Source organism: Oncorhynchus clarkii, chromosome 22 (genome assembly GCF_045791955.1).
Source record: "Oncorhynchus clarkii lewisi isolate Uvic-CL-2024 chromosome 22, UVic_Ocla_1.0, whole genome shotgun sequence".
In the NCBI taxonomy this organism is placed as follows: Eukaryota; Metazoa; Chordata; class Actinopteri; order Salmoniformes; family Salmonidae; genus Oncorhynchus; species Oncorhynchus clarkii.
The window spans coordinates 6,220,576-6,242,424 of NC_092168.1; the positions used below are offsets into that span (position 1 = coordinate 6,220,576).

Sequence of the window (21,849 nt, forward strand, 5' to 3'; positions counted from 1 at the left end):
CCCCCTTGGATTGTGCCATGGCAGAGATCTTTGTGGGCTATACTCAGCCTTGTCTCAGGATGGTAAGTTGGTGGTTGAAGATATCCCTCTAGTGGTGTGGGAGCTGTGCTTTGGCAAAGTGGGTGGGGTTATACCCTTCCTGTTTGGCCCTGTCTGGGGGTGTCCTCGGATGGGGCCACAGTGTCTCCTGACCCCTCCTGTCTCAGCCTCCAGTATTTATGCTGCAGTAGTTTGTGTCGGGGGGCTGGGGTCAGTTTGTTATATCTGGAGTACTTCTCCTGTCCTATTCGGTGTCCTGTGTGAATCTAAGTGTGCGTTCTCTAATTCTCTCCTTCTCTCTTTCTTTCTCTCTCTCGGAGGACCTGAGCCCTAGGACCATGCCCCAGGACTACCTGACATGATGACTCCTTGCTGTCCCCAGTCCACCTGGCCGTGCTGCTGCTCCAGTTTCAACTGACCTGAGCCCTAGGACCATGCCCCAGGACTACTTGACATGATGACTCCTTGCTGTCCCCAGTCCACCTGACCGTGCTGCTGCTCCAGTTTCAACTGTTCTGCCCTATTATTATTCGACCATGCTGGTCATTTATGAACATTTGAATATCTTGGCCATGTTCTGTTATAATCTCCACCAGGCACAGCCAGAAGAGGACTGGTCACACATAGCCTGGTTCCTCTCTAGGTTTCTTCCTAGGTTTTGGCCTTTCTAGGGAGTTTTTCCTAGCCACCGTGCTTCTACACCTGCATTGCTTGCTGTTTGGGGTTTTAGACTGGGTTTCTGTACAGCACTTTGAGATATCAGCTGATGTACGAAGGGCTATATAAATACATTTGATTTGATTTGATTGCCTTTACAGTGCCTTGAGAAAGTATTCGGCCTCCTTGAACTTTGCGACCTTTTGCCACATTTCAGGCTTCAAACATAAAGATATAAAACTGTATTTTTTTGTAAAGAATCAACAACAAGTGGGACACAATCATGAAGTGGAACAACATTTCTTGGATATTTCAAACTTTTTTAACAAATCAAAAACTGAAAAATTGGGCGTGCAAAATTATTCAGCCCCTTTACTTTCAGTGCAGCAAACTCTCTCCAGAAGTTCAGTGAGGATCTCTGAATGATCCAATGTTGACCTAAATGACTAATGATGATAAATACAATCCACCTGTGTGTAATCAAGTCTCCGTATAAATGCACCTGCACTGTGATAGTCTCAGAGGTCCGTTAAAAGCGCAGAGAGCATCATGAAGAACAAGGAACACACCAGGCAGGTCCGAGATACTGTTGTGAAGAAGTTTAAAGCCGGATTTGGATACAAAAAGATTTCCCAAGCTTTAAACATCCCAAGAAGCACTGTGCAAGCGATAATATTGAAATGGAAGAAGTATCAGACCACTGCAAATCTGCCAAGAGCTGGCCGTCCCTCTAAACTTTCAGCTCATACAAGGAGAAGACTGATCAGAGATGCAGCCAAGAGGCCCATGATCACTCTGGATGAACTCCAGAGATCTACAGCTGAGATGGGAGACTCTGTCCATAGGACAACAATCAGTCGTATATTGCACAAATCTGGCCTTTATGGAAGAGTGGCAAGAAGAAAGCCATTTCTTAAAGATATCCATAAAAAGTGTTGTTTAAAGTTTGCCACAAGCCACCTGGGAGACACACCAAACATGTGGAAGAAGGTGCTCTGGTCAGATGAAACCAAAATTGAACTTTTTGGCAACAATGCAAAACGTTATGTTTGGCGTAAAAGCAACACAGCTGAACACACCATCCCCACTGTCAAACATGGTGGTGGCAGCATCATGGTTTGGGCCTGCTTTTCTTCAGCAGGGACAGGGAAGATGGTTTTAAATTTATGGGAAGATGGATGGAGCCAAATACAGGACCATTCTGGAAGAAAACCTGATGGAGTCTGCAAAAGACCTGAGACTGGGATGGAGATTTGTCTTCCAATAAGACAATGATCCAAAACATAAAGCAAAATCTACAATGGAATGGTTCAAAAATAAACATATCCAGGTGTTAGAATGTCCAAGTCAAAGTCCAGACCTGAATCCAATCGAGAATCTGTGGAAAGAACTGAAAACTGCTGTTCACAAATGCTCTCCATCCAACCTCACTGAGCTCGAGCTGTTTTGCAAGGAGGAATGGGAAAAATGTTCAGTCTCTCTATGTGCAAAACTGATAGAGACATACCCCAAGCGACTTACAGCTGTAATCGCAGCAAATGGTAGCGCTACAAAGTATTAACTTAAGGGGGCTGAATAATTTTGCACGCCCAATTTTTCAGTTTTTGATTTGTTAAAAAAGTTTGAAATATCCAATAAATGTCGTTCCACTTCATGATTGTGTCCCACTTGTTGTTGATTCTTCACGAAAAAATACAGTTTTATATCTTTATGTTTGAAGCCTGAAATGTGGCAAAAGGTCGCAAAGTTCAAGGGGGCCGAATACTTTCGCAAGGCACTGTAAATAGTTCAACGTGGGTCAAACATTTCGGGTAGCCTTCCACAAGCTTCCCACAATAAGTTCGGTGAATTTTGGCCCATTCCTCTTGACAAAGCTGGTGTAAATGAGTCAGGTTTGTAGGCCTCCTTGCTCACACACGCTTTTTCAGTTCTGCCCAAAAATGTTCTCTGGGATTGAGGTCAGGGCTTTGTGATGGCCACTCCAATACCTTGACTTTGTTGTCCTTAAGCCATTTTGCCACAACTTTGGAAGTATGCTTGGGGTCATTGTCCATTTGGAAGACCCATTTAAGACCAAGCTGTTGTCTTGAGATGTTGCTTCAATATATCCACATCATTTTACCTCCTCATGATGCCATCTATTTTGTGAAGTGCACCAGTCCCTCCTGCAGCAAAGCACCCCCACAACATGCTGCTGCCACCCACGACATGATGCTGCCACCCCCGTGCTTCACGGTTGGGATGGTGTTCTTCGGCTTGCAAGCTTCCCCTTTTTCCTCCAAACATAACGATAGTCATTATGGCCAACAGTTTTTTTTTGTTCACCAGACCAGAGGATATTTCTCCAAAAAATACGATCTTTGTCCCCATGTGCAGTTGCAAACGTAGTCTGGCTTTTTTATGGCAGTTTTGGAGCAGTGGCTTCTTCCTTGCTGAGTGGCCTTTCAGGTTACGTCGATATAGGACTCGTTTTACTGTGGATATAGATACTTTTGTACCTGTTTCTCCAGCATCTTCACAAGGTCCTTTGCTGTTGTTCGGGGATTGATTTTCACTTTTCGCACCAAACTACGTTAATCTCTAGGAAACATAATGCATCTCCTTCCTGAGCGGTATGACGGTTGCATGGTCCCATGGTGTTTATACTTGCGTAATATTATTTGTACAGACGAACGTGGTACCTTCAGGCGTTTGGAAATTGCTCCCAAGGATGAACCAGACTTGTGAAGGTCTACAATTTTTTTTTCTGAGGTCTTGGCTGATTTCTTTTGATTTTCCCATGATATCAAGCAAAGAGGCACTAAGTTTGAAGGTAGGCCTTGAAATGATGTCAATTAGCCTATCAGAAGCTTCTAAAGCCATGACATCCTTTTCTGGAATTTTCCAAGCTGTTTAAAGTCACAGTTAACATAGTGTATGTAAACTTCTGACCCACTGGAATGGTGATACAGTGAATTATAAATGAAATAATCTGTCTGTAAACAATTGTTAGAAAAATTACTTATGTTATGCACAAAGTGGATGTCCTAACAGTTTGTTATAGTTTGCAATAGTTTGTTAACAAGAAATGTGTGGACTGGTGGAATGACCCCAACCTAAGTGTATGTAAACTTCAGACTTCAACTGTATATGGGGCATATAACAATTTCAGCTCTGTAGAATTTGCTGCAAAGAGACAGAATCACTAGATCATTTATTCTGGTATTGCCCCTATGTAGCTTGTTTCTGGTCACAGTTTCAGGAATGGTTAAAAAAAAACATTGACTTAAAATTAACCGTACAAATAACAGTGTTGGGCGATTTGGAAAGCCATAGTCAGTCAATAAATAATATATTTACTCGTAGGAAAAGTTTGAATCTTTAGCTCACAATCTGTGGATACTATACGATTAGAAAGGTTCAACATTTATGTAAAATATCGAAAAACACAATTGAAAAATATATGGCACATGGAAACCAAACAATGGTGGTCTGTGGTGATACAGTAGGTGGGATGTGCTGAGAGTGGCTGAGGGTTGGGATTAAATAATTTATGTTTGGTAATGTATTATTGTTATGTGACTGCTTCATATAAAAGTACCATGTATGTAAAATGTGTATGTAAAATGTATATTTTTGTAGCAGAAAAGCTTTAAAAAAACAAAAAGATGTGTCCTCCAAAGAGGGTGGATTGGTTAATTTAAAATGTCAGTCAGTTTATGTCAGTGGGGGTCGATGACAAAAAAGCAATGGACCAACAACTAATTCCCGAAGAACACCATCCCAGGATAAAATCCGTTCCGTGTCTAACCTGATGATATATTCCTCCCATCCCCCAGATGGAAATGTGTTGCGCATTGTCTGAGTGATTGACAAACTCCCATGATGCCTTGCAATGGTTGGGGATGCTAGTCTGCTCTGACAGTTGGTGGGAAAGACTGGGGCTGCTTAGCTTGTGCTTCTGCTCTTTAATCGGTTGGCAGTCTCCTCTTGATTAGGCCTCTGCCTGCCTGTCCCTGAGCAGTCTCCCCAGCGCAGTCACCGGAGACGGGCTGTAATGGTGTCTGGCAGGCCAGCTAGTGCTGCTGAGCAGCTGACACAGATGCTAACTTCTGTGCTAACTAACCTGCCCTGCCCCCCCATACATTATTATTATTATTATTTTTTATTTTTTTAAATGTTACCCCCTTTTTCGTGGTATCCAATTGTTAGTAGTTACTATCTTGTCTAATCACTACAACTCCAGTACGGGCTCGGGAGAGACGAAGGTCGAAAGCATTGCGTTCTAAGAAACATACCCAACCAAGCCGCACTGCTTCTTAACACAGCGCACATCCAACCCGGAAGCCAGCCGCACCAATGTGTCGGAGGAAACAACGTGCACCTGACAACCTGGTTAGTGTGTGTCCCCCCCCCCCACGCCATACATTCTGATGGCGTTAAATGATTCAATTAGGATGTTTGGGCGACTTGAGGTGGGTTGTGTGGGATTTCTGCCTTGAATGACAAATTTAGGATAATGTCTTCAGATCTCCTCTCAATTACTAACATTGTCAAATGAGCTTGTTGGGCTATTTTATCACACCAATACCGAACATACTCACCAGTGAGTTTCCCTTATATTTCCCCTTATTGCTATACTTTAATCTACGGTCCACCGTAAAATCACGGTACCAAAATGTCATGATAGTTATGATACCAACATTATAATACCGTAGTATTGTTTCATATGATACTACCATTATTTTCAGCCCTACCGATCTAAAGAACCTGTTGGCACCAGTTATATAATGTTTATAAGGTCAGTTATTTATAAATTGAGTAAAAAAAATGAAGCAACAGCAACTAGTCTTTTGTATGCACCAGTTCAATAAAGTAAATCTAATTTAGCAGTGATGGTGAGCGGGGATGGAGACCCTGATCAGTCTTCTGTTGTTACATGCTGTGTCTGAATCCTGGCTTAGGAAGACCACCAAAAATTCTGAAATTTTCATCCCAAACTACAACATTTTCAGACAAGATAGAACTGCCAAAGGGGGCGGTGTTGCAATCTACTGCAAAGATAGCCTGCAGAGTTCTGTCCTACTATCCAAGTCTGTACCCAAACAATTTGAACTTCTACTTTTAAAAATCCACTTCTCTAAAAATAAGTCTCTCACAGTTGCCGCCTGCTATTATAGACCACCCTCTGCCCCCAGCTGTGCTCTGGACACCATATGTGAACTGATTGCCCCCCATCTATCTTCAGAGCTCGTGCTGCTAGGCGACCTAAACTGGAACATGCTTAACACCCCAGCCTTCCTACAATCTAAACTTGATGCCCTCAATCTCACACAAATTATCAATGAACCTACCAGGTACCTCCCCAAAGCCTTAAACACGGGCACCCTCATAGATATCATCCTAACCAACTTGCCCTCTAAATACGCCTCTGCTGTCTTCAACCAAGATCTCAGCGATCACTGCCTCATTGCCTGCACCCGTAATGGGTCAGCGGTCAAACGACCTCGACTCATCACTGTCAAACGCTCCCTGAAACACTTCAGCGAGCATGTCACGACTTCCGCCGAAGTTGGCTCCCCTGCCTGTTCGGGCGGTGCTCGGCGGTCGTCGTCACCATCCTACTAGCCACTACCGATCCCTTTTTCGTTTGTCTGTTGGTTTTGTCTTATTAGTTTCACCTGTGTGTATTTTAGTTTAATTAGCGTCCTTATATATAGTAGGTTGTCCCGCCCTTGTTTTGTGAGGGATTGTTTTTGTTACTCTGTTGTATGGTGGTTTTCGTGTGTGTATTCTCCGGACTATTTTGGTCCTGTGTTTGGGCTGGTCAGTTGTATGCGCCCTGTGTGTTGGCGTGACCGTTTTTGTGCGCCGGAGAATAAATTGACAATTTACTGAACCCTGCTCTCTGCGCCTGATTCCACCCACCACTCCTAGTATCCCGTGACAGAGCAGGCCTTTCATATCGACCTGGCCGGGGTATCCTGGAAGGATATTGATCTCATCCCGTCAGTACAGGATGCCTGGGTATTTAAAAAAAAAAGCCTTCCTAACCATCTTAAATAAGCATGCCCCATTCAAGGGGGTTCTCCCCAGACCTGACTGCCCTTAACCAACACAAAAACATCCTATGGCGTTCTGCATTAGCATTGAACAGCCCCCATGATATGCAGCTGTTCAGGGAAGCTAGAAACCATTATGCACAGGCAGTTAGAAAAGCCAAGGCTAGCTTTTTCAAGCAGAAATCTGCTTCCTGCAACAATAACTCAAAAAAGTTCTGCGACACTGTAAAGTCCATGGAGAATAAGAACACCTCCTCCCAGCTGCCCACTGTACTGAAGATAGGAAACACTGTCACCACTGATAAATCCACCATAATTGAGAATTTCAATAAGCATTTTTCTACGGCTGGCCATGCTTTCCACCTGGCTACTCCTACCCCGGTCAACAGCACTGCACCCCCCACGGCAACTCGCCCAAGCCTTCCCCATTTCTCATTCTCCCAAATCCAGTCAGCTGATGTTCTGAAAGAGCTGCAAAATCTGGACCCCTACAAATCAGCCGGGCTAGACAATATGGACCCTTTCTTTCTAAAAATGATCTGCCGAAATTGTTGCCACCCCTATTACTAGCCTGTTCAACCTCTCTTTCGTGTTGTCTGAGATTCCCAAAGATTGGAAAGCAGCTGCGGTCATCCCCCTCTTCAAAGGGGAGGGACACTCTTGACCAAAACTTCTACAGACCTATATCTATCCTACCCTGCCTTTCTAAGGTCTTCGAAAGCCAAGTCAACAAACAGATTACCGACCATTTTGAATCTCACCATACCTTCTCTGATATGTAATCTGGTTTCAGAGCTGGTCATTGGTGCACCTCAGCCACGCTCAAGGTCCTAAACGATATCTTAACCTCTTGGAACTCCCCATACCGGATCCGGTATCAGGAATACAGACTCAAGCTCATTACCATAACGCAACGTTAACTATTCATGAAAATCGCAAATGAAATGAAATAAATATGCCATCTCGCAAGCTTAGCCTTTTGTAAACAAAACTGTCATCTCAGATTTTCAAAATATGCTTCTCAACCATAGGAAAACAATAATTTGTGTAACAGTAGCTAGCAAACAAAGGATTTAGCGTTAGCATAGCGTTAGCATCCAGCACGCAACATTTCAACAAAAACATAAAAGCCTTCAAATAAAATCATTTACCTTTGAAGAACTTCTGATGTTTTCAATGAGGATACTCTCAGTTGGATAGCAGATGCTCAGTTTTTCCAAAAAGATTCTTTGTGTATTAGAAATAGCTCCGTTTTATACATCACATTTGGCTACCAAAAAAAAACCGAAAATTCAGTCCTCAAAACGCGAACTTTTTTCCAAATTAACTCCATAATATCGACTGAAAACATGGCAAACGCTGTTTAGAATCAATCATCAAGGTGTTTTTCACATATCTCTTCATTGATACATCGTTCTTGGACACATGCTTTCTCCCCTGAATCAAATGGTAAAGTGGAAGCAGCTGGCAATTGCGCACCGAATTCGACGCAGGACACCAGGCGGACACTTGGAAAATGTAGTCTCTTATGGTCAATCTTCCAATGATATGCCTACAAATACGTCACAATGCTGCTAAGACCTTGGGCGAACGACAGAAAGTGTAGGCTCATTCCTTGCGCAATCACAGCCATATAAGGAGACAATGGAAAACAGAGCTTCAGAAATTCTGCTAATTCCTGGGTGATGCATCATCTTGGTTTCGCCTGTAGAATGAGTTCTGGGGCACTTACAGACAAAATCTTTGCAGATTCTGAAACTTCAGAGTGTTTTCTTTCCAAAACGGTCAAGAATATGCATAGTCGAGCATCTTTTCGTGACAAAATATCGCGCTTAAAACGGGAACGTTTTTTATCCAAAAATGAAATAGCGCCCCCAGAGATCCAACAGGTTAACAGCCATCGATAAGAAACATTACTGTGCAGCCGTATTCATTGATCTGGCCAAGGCTTTCGACTCTGTCAATCACCACATCCTCATCGGCAGACTCGACAGCCTTGGTTTCTCAAATGATTGCCTCGCCTGGTTCACCAATTACTTCTCTGATAGAGTTCAGTGTGTCAAATCGGAGGGTCTGCTGTCCGGACCTCTGGCAGTCTCTATGGGGGTGCCACAGGGTTCAATTCTTGGACCGACTCTCTTCTCTGTATACATCAATGATGTCGCTCTTGCTGCTGGTGAGTCTCTGATCCACCTCTACGCAGACGACACCATTCTCTATACTTCTGGCCCTTCTTTGGACACTGTGTTAACAACCCTCCAGGCAAGCTTCAATGCCATACAACTCTCCTTCCGTGGCCTCCAATTGCTCTTTAATACAAGTAAAACTAAATGCTTCAACCGATCGCTGCCTGCACCTGCCCGCCTGTCCAACATCACAACTCTGGACGGCTCTGACTTAGAATACATGGACAACTACAAATACCTAGAAGTCTGGTTAGACTGTAAACTCTCCTTCCAGACCCACATAAAACATCTCCAATCCAAAGTTAAATCTAGAATTGGCTTCCTATTTCGCAACAAAGCATCCTTCACTCATGCTGCCAAACATACCCTTGTAAAACTGACCATCCTACCAATCCTCGACTTCGGCGATGTCATTTACAAAATAGCCTCCAATACCCTACTCAACAAATTGGATGCAGTCTATCCCAGTGCAATCCGTTTTGTCACCAAAGCCCCATATACTACCCACCATTGCGACCTGTACGCTCTCGTTGGCTGGCCCTCGCTTCATACTCGTCGCCAAACCCACTGGCTCCATGTCATCTACAAGACCCTGCTAGGTAAAGTCCCCCCTTATCTCAGCCCGCTGGTCACCATAGCATCTCCCACCTGTAGCACACGCTCCAGCAGGTATATCTCTCTAGTCACCCCCAAAACCAATTCTTTCTTTGGCCGCCTCTCCTTCCAGTTCTCTGCTGCCAATGACTGGAACGAACTACAAAAATCTCTGAAATTAGAAACACTTATCTCCCTCACTAGCTTTAAGCACCAACTGTCAGAGCAGCTCACAGATTACTGCACCTGTACATAGCCCACCTATAATTTAGCCCAAACAACTACCTCTTTCCCTACTGCATTTATTTTATTTATTTATTTATTTTGCTCATTTGCACCCCATTATTTTTATTTCTACTTTGCACATTCTTCCACTGCAAATCTACCATTCCAGTGTTTTACTTGCTATATTGTATTTACTTTGCCACCATGGCCTTTTTTTGCCTTTACCTCCCTTATCTCACCTCATTTGCTCACATCGTATATAGACTTGTTTATACTGTATTATTGACTGTATGTTTGTTTTACTCCATGTGTAACTCTGTGTCGTTGTATGTGTCGAACTGCTTTGCTTTATCTTGGCCAGGTCGCAATTGTAAATGAGAACTTGTTCTCAACTTGCCTACCTGGTGAAATAAAGGTGAAATAAAAATAAATAAATAAACATTTGTACATATATATATATATATATAACCAGGAGCATGGGCCAGTCTGAGTATAGGCTTTGCAAGTTCGCTGTCATGCAGCAGTGCCAGAGATAAAAACAGCTCTGCGACAGGCATTCATTCTTGCACCTTTACAGCTAAGAAATTGTCTTGTCTTGAGCTAAAACAGTTACAAAAATATGACTCCTATAACCAGAGCTACATTTTCTTTCTTCCTGTGCAATTTGATATAATTTCACAAACGATGTCACAGGCAATTTTAAACTAATCCCAATAATTATTGGTTTGATATTGCTCAGTCATGTTACCTAGCTAGCTAAGAATCTGGTAACTTGACAGTAGGTATAGGCACATTTTATTGGCACAAGTAGAAAGGAAAAGGGTCTGCTACTCAAGAGATGTGCTTCAAAGGTAGGATTCACAAGCCAAACTATATAAAAAATCTTTCTCTTTCTGGTGCTCATTACATTCTGATGGTGCTTCACGTTTTTAAAGTTGGGAACAGTGTGTGTATGTTTGAGAGAGATTGGTGTGTGTGTGTGTGTGTGTGTTTTTTTTTTTTTTTTACAAGAGAGGGAGACAGAGAGAGAGACTGTGAGGGAGGGAAAGTGTGTCTGTGTGTTAACTGAAGAGTAGAACGTTTCATGCAGTGTTTTCCCCTTACTGCCACAATAACATGCAGATCATTATGCATGTATATTCCTTCCTCACGTTCCTCCAGCCAAATCACAGGTAAACCTTTGTAAATATGAGCAGATTAGCCATTCTATGCAGTATTCTATTATACAGTGTGAAGTTAAATTCAGTATGTATGTGTTGTATTGAGTATAAGTGTGAATATCAGTGACAGGTTTTTTTGTAGCACATGCACATAACGTTTAGAAAATGGGAACAAGCGGCCAGGGGACGGGGCAAACAGGCCACAGAAGTTTTTCCCCGTGGTCCTACTTGGTATCGTGATACTTGGCCTGGTATCGTATCATTAGTAAAATGTTATCGTGACAACACTAATTAAAGTAGCATCACGCTATACACCAACGGACTGCCCTTCTGGCCATCAGGCTCTATTTCAGGGCCCTAAAACATCATGTGTTGCTGGACACTACAGGAGTGCCCATCTATCGACGTTGCCCTATCGACCAGCATCAACTCATATAGTCTGCTCACAAAGACAAAGGCACAGCTCTGGGAGCTGCCGCTGGTACTGGACTCTTCTTCAAGCTGATTTTAATTGGCACATTCGTCATGCAAAGGTAGAAGTCAGCTTTGCAGCACACTATGACAGTAGAGCCCAAGGGAAGTCTCAGAGGGTTTGCAGGTCCAGAGACCCACTACTAATGCAATACAGATAAGAGGAACACCACATCTGTGAGAAAGGAGTAGGAGAGTAGAAGCTGCAGGGAGAATAGAAAATATATAGATAGAGGGAGAGAGAGGTAGAGAGGCAGGGGGTAGAGAGTCAGTGGAAGGGATAAGGGAGGGAGTGGAGAAACAGATAAGCGGGGTTGGATGGAAAGAAGGAAGGAAAGAGGGGAGATTAAACATATTGTATCATGTATTATCCATTGTCCTGTCATTTCACGTTAGTGACGATTCCTACCTCTGCCAATATGAGATGTTGGTGTAACAACTCCCAATACAAGTTGTCTTCGAAAATATTTAGCTATACTTAGCCACTTCCTGACAAACTTACTGTAGATTCACCTCAAACACTGATGAATACCTGAACAGCCATCATCATCTTAAGCCAAGGTCCCTGCTGATCCAGACTCCCTAGGCGCCCTTTATCCAAGGCTGCCCCTGGGAATTAAACCCACCATTACGTCTCTATGGACTGTATGTCTCCAACCCAGACGGTTCACATGGCCCCAAATTAAAGTATCATAAATGCATACAAATATATGGAACAAGGTCTCCATCAGGAATGCTCTGATAATGACCTCCCGAATTCCACTTGGGACTGCTCCGTGGTATAGCTACGGTCCTTCAGTGTGTGTGTATGCATGTGTGTATTTAAGTGTGTGTGTGTGCGTGTTTGTGTGTGTGTGTGTGCGTAGATGCATGTGTATTTGAGTGTGTGTGTACGAGAGTGATATCTGGTAGTTTGCTCTGAGAGCTAGGAAGGAGACGCTCTCCTTTCCCACCCTCACATCCACAGAAGTCTGAATCTCATCACAACATTGGAAGGAGAATGACATCAAAATTCTGAGTGACCAGTAACAACCAGATATTAGAGGAAATAAAAGCAACATTGTGAACTGATACACAGAATGCCATTAAACTGCTGAAAGACAGTCATGGGCAAATATTAGAGAAAATTACAGCAACATCATGGCATGACATCCAATGTATTACAGTAGAGAAAATGGCCAACCCCAAATATAATGGAGTTACAGAACACACATTACAGACAGGGTGAAAACTACACCTTGAAGAGCAAGCCGGAGCCGTTATCACAATAGCATTTTGGAGAAAATAAAACACTGAGGTGCTAGAAAGCGAGTCATACGCCAATACGGATGGATGACAAATGACATTCAACCAAAAATCCAAGCATGACTCAAGACAAAATACTACATTACATTAATTCAAGGACATACAAAACATGTACAGTGAGCACAACAACCCACCAATTAAACACAGATAAGAGAGCCCAGTTCAAGTATCATTAAACGATAACATGATATTTCACAGCATGTCAAGAATCACATGAGCATGGAGCTTTAGCTACACACACATACACAAAAAAGTGTGTACACACACTCACACACAGGCAGTGTGGGTTGACTAGCTAGCTAACACGGCTGCTGAATGGGCATCCTGCCGTTGAATAGCATCCATTGATTCTCTCAGATCAAACCCACTTCCTCCTCTCAACTATACTGCACGTAACCCCTCAAGGGCTGAAAGTGTGTGCACGTGTGTATGCCTGCACACTAATGCATGTTTGTGCATGCTAGGACATTAGGGGTTGGTGAGTACACAGCCCCCCTCAGACACAGCCCACCCCCCATAAGAGGATACATTTTGCTGAATTACAGCGCTTAATGGAATAAAGACATGGCGGCTAGTAGGTTTAAGCGCATTGGCGTCAGGTCCTGTCCTGTCCATGAGACACAGGATGCCACGGCAGGCCGTGACCCAAGGCCACACCAGTATTAAGTCAGTATGACATGAAAGCGGTGTTAACCGCCTCTTGCTAAGCTTCACAGAGAGAGCTCTGTCCCGAATGACAGCCACTATCAGTGCGAGATCTCAGGGATGAGAAATGGAGAGGTAATGTCATTTATCTGTGCGCTTCTACTAATGTTCGCTCCCAGGGAAGTACAAAATTGAGATAAAAGCAAGCTTTGGCGCTGGATGTGCTGATAAGCTCGCAGGATTGGACATGAGAGCATCGAGCTGAAACGCATTAGGCATATCCATGTGCTTTATCTCAGTATCTTCATTTATGTAGGTAATATAGAGCATATTTGTTTGAATGAGGTAAAAGCAATACAAAAAAATCAATCAATGGATGGCTGGTTTGTTGCAATTTTGTTATAGATCGGTAAACTGAAGCATAAGCCGTAAAGTACAGCATCATTCACTGGATTGATGTTATTAATAAGGGTATTTAAATCTGTGTGTTGTCAATGGCTATACCATCAATGAAGTGGAATACATAAAACAGCCACCATGATTGAGAGTGACATTCGGTTTTATGAGAAGCGGTAAATTGTCTTCACTATACATCGTAGTCCCCTCCCTCTTGATAGCTAGTGGGTTTTGGTGTCCAGCCACCAATCAGCGAGTTATAAAAGCACATTTCTGAGTCGAAGCACTGAAAGGATGTTGAAACACTGACTGGTGTAGACTACAAAAAACACATTTTTAAATTCAATTTTTGTTACATTAAAGGCCCACTCCTTCACATGAAAAACAACAAACAGGCATCCCCGCCAAGAAAATAATTCTACAACCAAATGAGGTTGCAATAATAATATGCCATTTCATAATAACCGCTGCATATGAACAGAAGAATATGCAACTTTTTCCTGAAACATTTTTCTGAGAATAAAACATTGAACAATGTCTTACCTTGAAGTTGCAGATGCACGTCACTGTCTCTCCAATTCTCAGACACTCTCCGTCAAACTTGCAGGTGTTGGTGTCACACAAAAAGAAGTCTGTGTCCCGGTCATCAAAACCTGCCATTTAAAACACAAAACTTTAGCTGAATACATAAACATACTGAAGCAAAAGTTGCAAAAATGGCACCCTATTGTCTAAAAGGTTTCTTCTACTGTCCCATTTACACAGAGGGTTGTACATGGAACCCAGAAGGGTTATTCTACCTTTTTTTGAAGAGTGTACAGTCGCATTGAGATTAAAATATTTTTGGGTGAATAAGACTTCCTAAAATTAGAACCTACTGAATGGCACCAATAACAGCTTTGTAAGGGATACATTTTGTAATAATCCCATTAAACATATACCATTGCAAAAAAAAGCTAAGTCAATTGGAAAAACAACTGTACAAATGACCCACACACTGGTTGAATCAACATTGTTTCCACATGGAAATAATGTGGACTAGATGTTGAATTGATGTTTGTGCCCAGTGGGGACTGGAGAAATCAATGTCTTCCATTAGTCATGCTACATTTTATAACAACATAGTCTGTCTTTGTCTTTAGGGAAGGAAGTTCTGTCTGTCTTTATATAACAAGGTTAACCCCAGGCATTGTCCCGAGGAGGCAAAAACTTTGTTACAAAGGACACTACCCCACTGGGCACACACTGATTTAATTAATATTGTTTCCACGTCATTTGAATGACATAACGTTGAACCACTGTCGGATAGACGTTGAATTGACGTCAGTGCCCAGTGGGGTGGGTGCATTCCAAATGGCACGCTATTCCCTTTATATTGTACTACTTTAGACCAGGACCTATTAGGCTCTTGTCAAAAGTAATGCACTGTTAGGGAATAGGGTGCCATTTGGAACGAAATGTTGGATTTTATACAATTCAGTCTGAATTAGGTAAATCAAATGACTCAGAAGAAGCATCCCAAATCGAATCAAGCAGTCTCATGGGCATGAGACAGGACAGAAAGCTCCAGGCTATTATTTTACCTGAGCCCATTGCTTACAAATGTCAAAGTGGTCTTAAAAGCGCCCATTTGAAACCGAGACGCCGTAGTCTTTTATACAACACATTGACAAAAAAGGAGCTATTTGGGACGAAAACAAAGTTAGGTAGAGTGAAGTAGAGGCTCCTCCAGAGAAGAAGAGGAGGATGGTTATCCTCATTATAATACATAAAACCTGCATTAATAGATAATTAGGCTTGGCCTTCTTTTGTGTTGTGTCCAACATTCACTCATTTTTGTCATACAACCTTAGCTCAGAAAATGTTGGACAATTGACATTCATGTCATTCATGTACAGTTACCTGCACACAAAATATACATTTTCATCTATGCATGTGTGTTTCACGTTTTGAGATTAAAGATAAGAGATTATCAACATTTTTGAAAGAGTATTCAATGTAGTTATGCATAACCTAAACAATCACTTTTTGATATGTTTTACTCAAATTCAAAGCCAAATTAGTCATAAGAGCAATTTCTGCTTGACATTTCTTCCAAAATAAAATGAAAACAGCAATAATCTGAGGCATGCACTTGGCCTCTAAAAGCTCAGCAATTAATGTGTTGTGGATTGTTGGCCAGCTACATGACAATGTTGTTCTCAAGATGTGATGGGTAGTAAGGTGATGGATTAAACATTGCGACAGCACTTCCGTCCCGAGTGCTGCCCAACTCTCCTGCCATCAGCCTAAATGCTCTCTTCTCTGGATGGTGCTCATTGCTCAGAGGAAAGGAGTCTAGCATGCTAAAATAGCCAACCTGCTATTTACATGGGTTCTTAATGGGCAGCAAGTGTTAGCTCTTAGCGGCTCCACATAATCATACAGCCCGAAGCAGCAGTATGGACGTCGGAGTGACACTTGGATTATATGGCTGCTGTACTGAAGCACTTATGAGACGAGAGCCCTATGAGTTGCCATGGGAAAGTGGCAAGGGGCTGACACATGGGTGACACTCACGCGGAGAGGAATGGTGGCAGTCATGCTACAGGCTAATTCACTTCTTGGAAAGAAACAGAGGTGTTCACGTGTTCCCAGCACACTAACAATAGCCTGCTTAGTCCCAGAAACCTTACTCACCAACAAGTCTTTAGAAATGCCCACATCAAGAATACAATGCTCCAAAATTAAACTTGTCAGCCTTTTTCATACCTTGGGAGTGTTCTAAAGTCAGGCGATCCCATGGTATTTTTGCCATATACAGTTGGGGTGATTCCTCACAAAACTAGAACAAAATAAATTTGTTGACACATATTTGACATTTGTATCTTAAAGCATGTTTGAGAAATAATTAATTGAAGTTGGAATATTTGTGACTTTTTTGCCTGACCCAGGTCTCCTTAAAAACTCCATAATGTTTCATCTTCGATTGATTTATGATTATTGAAAAATAAAAACATGAATATTAAAAACATAACATTTTTGATTTGTCACATTTGTCACACAATATTTATATACAGTGCCTTGCGAAAGTATTCGGCCCCCTTGAACTTTGCGACCTTTTGCCACATTTCAGGCTTCAAACATAAATTTATAAAACTGTATTTTTTTGTGAAGAATCAACAACAAGTGGGACACAATCATGAAGTGGAACGACATTTATTGGATATTTCAAACTTTTTTAACAAATCAAAAACTGAACATTTGGGCGTGCAAAATTATTCAGCCCCCTTAAATTAATACTTTGTAGCGCCACCTTTTGCTCCGATTACAGCTGTAAGTCGCTTGGGGTATGTCTCTATCAGTTTTGCACATCGAGAGACTGAAATGTTTTCCCATTCCTCCTTGCAAAACAGCTCGAGCTCAGTGAGGTTGGATGGAGAGCATTTGTGAACAGCAGTTTTCAGTTCTTTCCACAGATTCTCGATTGGATTCAGGTCTGGACTTTGACTTGGCCATTCTAACACCTGGATATGTTTATTTTTGAACCATTCCATTGTAGATTTTGCTTTATGTTTTGGATCATTGTCTTGTTGAAAGACAAATCTCCGTCCCAGTCTCAGGTCTTTTGCAGACTCCATCAGGTTTTCTTCCAGAATGGTCCTGTATTTGGCTCCATCCATCTTCCAATCAATTTTAACCATCTTCCCTGTCCCTGCTGAAGAAAAGCAGTTCCAAACCATGATGCTGCCACCACCATGTTTGACAGTGGGGATGGTGTGTTCAGCTGTGTTGCTTTTACGCCAAACATAACGTTTTGCATTGTTGCCAAAAAGTTCAATTTTGGTTTCATCTGACCAGAGCACTTTCTTCCACATGTTTGGTGTGTCTCCCAGGTGGCTTGTGGCAAACTTTAAACGACACTTTTTATGGATATCTTTAAGAAATGGCTTTCTTCTTGCCACTCTTCCATAAAGGCCAGATTTGTGCAATATACGACTGATTGTTGTCCTATGGACAGAGTCTCCCACCTCAGCTGTAGATCTCTGCAGTTCATCCAGAGTGATCATGGGCCTCTTGGCTGCATCTCTGATCAGTCTTCTCCTTGTATGAGCTGAAAGTTTAGAGGGACGGACAGGTCTTGGTAGATTTGCAGTGGTCTGATACTCCTTCCATTTCAATATTATCGCTTGCACAGTGCTCCTTGGGATGTTTAAAGCTTGGGAAATCTTTTTGTATCCAAATCCGGCTTTAAACTTCTTCACAACAGTATCTCGGACCTGCCTGGTGTGTTCCTTGTTCTTCATGATGCTCTCTGCGCTTTTAACGGACCTCTGAGACTATCACAGTGCAGGTGCATTTATACGGAGACTTGATTACACACAGGTGGATTGTATTTATCATCATTAGTCATTTAGGTCAACATTGGATCATTCAGAGATCCTCACTGAACTTCTGGAGAGAGTTTGCTGCACTGAAAGTAAAGGGGCTGAATAATTTTGCACGCCCAATTTTTCAGTTTTTGATTTGTTAAAAAAGTTTGAAATATCCAATAAATGTCGTTCCACTTCATGATTGTGTCCCACTTGTTGTTGATTCTTCACAAAAAAATACAGTTTTATATCTTTATGTTTGAAGCCTGAAATGTGGCAAAAGGTCGCAAAGTTCAAGGGGGCCGAATACTTTCGCAAGGCACTGTATATATATATATATATATATATATATAGTTGAACATTCCAGAGTGTGATCTCTGTTACTTGTAGAGTTATGATCCATTTCCAATAGAGTGAATGTGAAAATGGATTCAAAATGGTCACCCACTGCTGGTGGTGGTAAAAGAAGGCATGTGATTGGTTACATTGCCAACTAAGCAAATGTCTCTGTCAAATGTCAAAGTGGTCTCAAAGGGTGTCCATTTGAAACCGAGAAGCCGTAGTCTTTTATACAACACACTGACAAAAAATGTGCTATTATTTGAGGCGAAAACAAAGTTAGGTAGAGTGAAGTGGAGGCTCTTCCAGAGAAGAAGAGGAGGATGGTTACAAATGTCACTAAGCAAATGTCTCTGTATAAAATGGACCATAACTTTAAAACTATCATAGATCCCACTGAAACGTTGAGTATAGAGTATATTATGTTCAACAATATATAAAACAATTTGCCAAATAAAAAATCTATATTCATGTTTATATTATTACATTTTCATAAATGTATATAAGAAAATGATTAATGAAAATAAAATACTAATCATATGTCATATGACACCAATTTTTGCTTTGTAGTACCTACAGATGAAACATTATCTTAAAGGAGGCCTGGGTATGGCCAAAATGTCATAAATGTTCCAACTTCAATTAATAATTTCTCAATGATGCTTTAAGATACAAATGTCAAATGTATGTCAACAATCCTTCCTCCAAAGGAACCTTCTATTGATTAAATGTTCATAGACTTTTTTTGTTCTAGTTTCGTGGGGAATCGCCCGTAGGCAGAATTTACAGAAGAAATGGGGAAAATAGCACCAGCTAATTTCAACAAAATTTTCCTAAAATAGCATACATCTCGAAATCTGCTAAGTAATCCACAATCACCTCAAAAACACGCCTTTGAAACATAAACTTGACCCACCCTCAACGATGGAGCTGTTTCTCTTCTACCGTTGACAGAAAACAATTAGCCTAAATCACTTCAAGTTGTGTTTCCTTGGGTAATATGTTAGAATACATGGCATGCAAGTTGCATAAGGATTTACTAAGCAGGTGTCAAATGTGACACATGAGCAGAGCCCTAGGAGTTTAGAGAGGTAATTTATCCTACTTGTCAAAAATAGCTCTTGGAATGCAATAAACTGCCTTTAGAAATGGCACCACATTAAGATCAATATATGAAATAATATATAACTCAGCGTAGGAGTACTGTACATATGTTTATATACAGTATAGGCATATTAAACAGACAAGTTAATTGTAGAAAAATTCCCTTGAAAAACCCAAACTGTTTGCAGGACAACATTTTGAAAGATAAACATGATAATAGAAAGATAAATATTTAAAATACACTTAGGGAGCAATTACTTCACTTCAATTGTTGACTGTAACTTGATGAAATAGTACATTTCATATGAAGACACAAAGACAGTAACAATCAATCTCAGATGAATGTAAACCCCACTGTAGGATTAGTCAGAATGTTTTGTATTTTAAAGCTGAGATCCACCCCAGACCATTTGTTATTGTTTTGTTTTTGAAAAGGAGGAGATGAGCATCCAACAACGTAAAAAAATAAAAAAACAATTGCAATACATACTCTGCTGTTTTATCCCGCGTGCAGTGATGTACAATGATGTTCGATGGAAAAAAAAAACATTGTTCCATATTTGAAGTAACGTTTTTGTAATATCGCAAATGGACGTGGCAGTTTCACCGAAACAGATTTCAACTTTAAGGACAGGTGTGGTTATGTGTCAATATCTAATGTCAATGTCCGTAAGAGTGAGGGGAAAGCTTGTATGACAACTAGTTTCTACAGCTTGTGAGGTGTGGTGGTTTTAATGCTCGTAAGTGTACCCGCAGTGCAGTCTGCATTTATCTGTGAATGAATGTGGACCAAAGAGTCAAATAGATACCAGATAGGAATACAGACTCAATAGCTGTGCTTTGCTGACTGTCAGACACAAAAAGCAAGTCACAGTCATAGCGGTTACATAATCAGATAAATTACTGCACAGTCAGACCCAAAGCCATAGACTCAAAGACACAGTCAGAGCTACAGACTGCCAACATCTAGGACATTCAGTAGTGAAGCCGAAAGTGTCTGGTGTTCTCATAGTTTTAGGCTGAAAGTATTGCAATCCACGTATTCTCTGAAAAAACGAAAAGAAAAAAGAATGGGTGAGATTTTTTTTTTTTTCAAAAGACATTGAATCTCAGAACTTGCCGTGTTTCTTTTCGAGACATTCTTGGATTTCTCGAAAATCACAAATTAACAAGACTCAAATATATAGCCCAACCTGGAAAACTAAAGGTACAATTCATACAGTGTGTGCAGGCTTGAGGTTGTGTCTCCCTGACAGACATGTATGGGTTGGTCCAGCCTAGAATTTCAGGTACAGTAGCAGTAACAGTTCTCGTTGTTGCTCAGTGTATTTTGACCCTGTGTTACACTACTGCCTTCGGGAACAATATGAATCGGTGAGCTGCTTGTAGCTAACATTTGCTAACTGAAAAAAAAACTAAGGAAACAAATTAAATTAAATCAAATGTTTTATTTGTCATGTGCTGAATACAACAAGTGAAGACTTTACCGTGAAATGCTTACTTACGAGCCCTTTCCCAAACAGTACAGTTAAAAAGTAAGAAGATTAACAAATAGATAAAAAGATAATAACACAATACAACAGCAAGGCTATATACATGGAGTACCGGTACCGAGTCAGTGTGCTGGGGTACGAGGTAGTTTGGGTGATTGATTGAGGTCATATGTACATGTAGGTTTGGTTAGGTGATTGACTGAAGTACTATGTACATATAGGTAGGGGGTGAAAGCAGAACATCTAATTAACTGTTCAGCAGTCTTATGGATTTGGGGTAGAAGCTGTTCAGGAACCTTTTGGTCCAAGACTTAGCGCTCCGGTACCACTTGCCATATGGTAGCAGAGAGAACACCTTGTGACCTGGGTGGATAAAGACTTTGACCATTTTTAGGGCCTTCCTCTGACACCGCCTGGTATAGAAGTCCTGGGTGACAGGACGCTTGGCCCCAGTGATGTACTGGGCCGTTCGCACTACAATCTGTAGCGCCTTGTGTTCGGATGCCAAGCACTTGTCATACCAAGCCAGTCTCGAACCCAGAATCTCTAGAGGCACAGCGATGCAGCGCCTTAGACCACTGCGCCACTTGGGATGGCCTGAAAAACAAGTTCTAATGACTCCAACCTAAGTGTATGCAAACCTCCGACTTCAACTGATGCAACTGGTCAGGATGCTCTTGATGGTGCAACTGTAGAACTTTGAGGACCTGGGGACCTATGCAAAATATTTTCAGCCTCCTGAGGGGGAAGAGGCATTGGTATACCCTCTTCATGACTGTGTTGGTGTGTTTGGACCATGATAAGTCCTTAGGGATGTGGACACCGAGGAACTCGAAGCTCCT

General features: G+C 41.6%; 1 protein-coding gene across 1 annotated transcript in view; it reads right to left on the reverse strand.

The window, feature by feature from the left end:
* Nucleotides 1-21,849, reverse strand: part of LOC139380237 (tomoregulin-2-like) — a 154,317-nt gene that overhangs the window by 123,837 nt on the left and 8,631 nt on the right. The window contains exon 2 of the mRNA XM_071122772.1: nt 14,263-14,372. Within this exon, the coding sequence (XP_070978873.1) occupies nt 14,263-14,372 (110 nt within the window). The remainder of the gene's footprint in view (nt 1-14,262; nt 14,373-21,849) is intronic.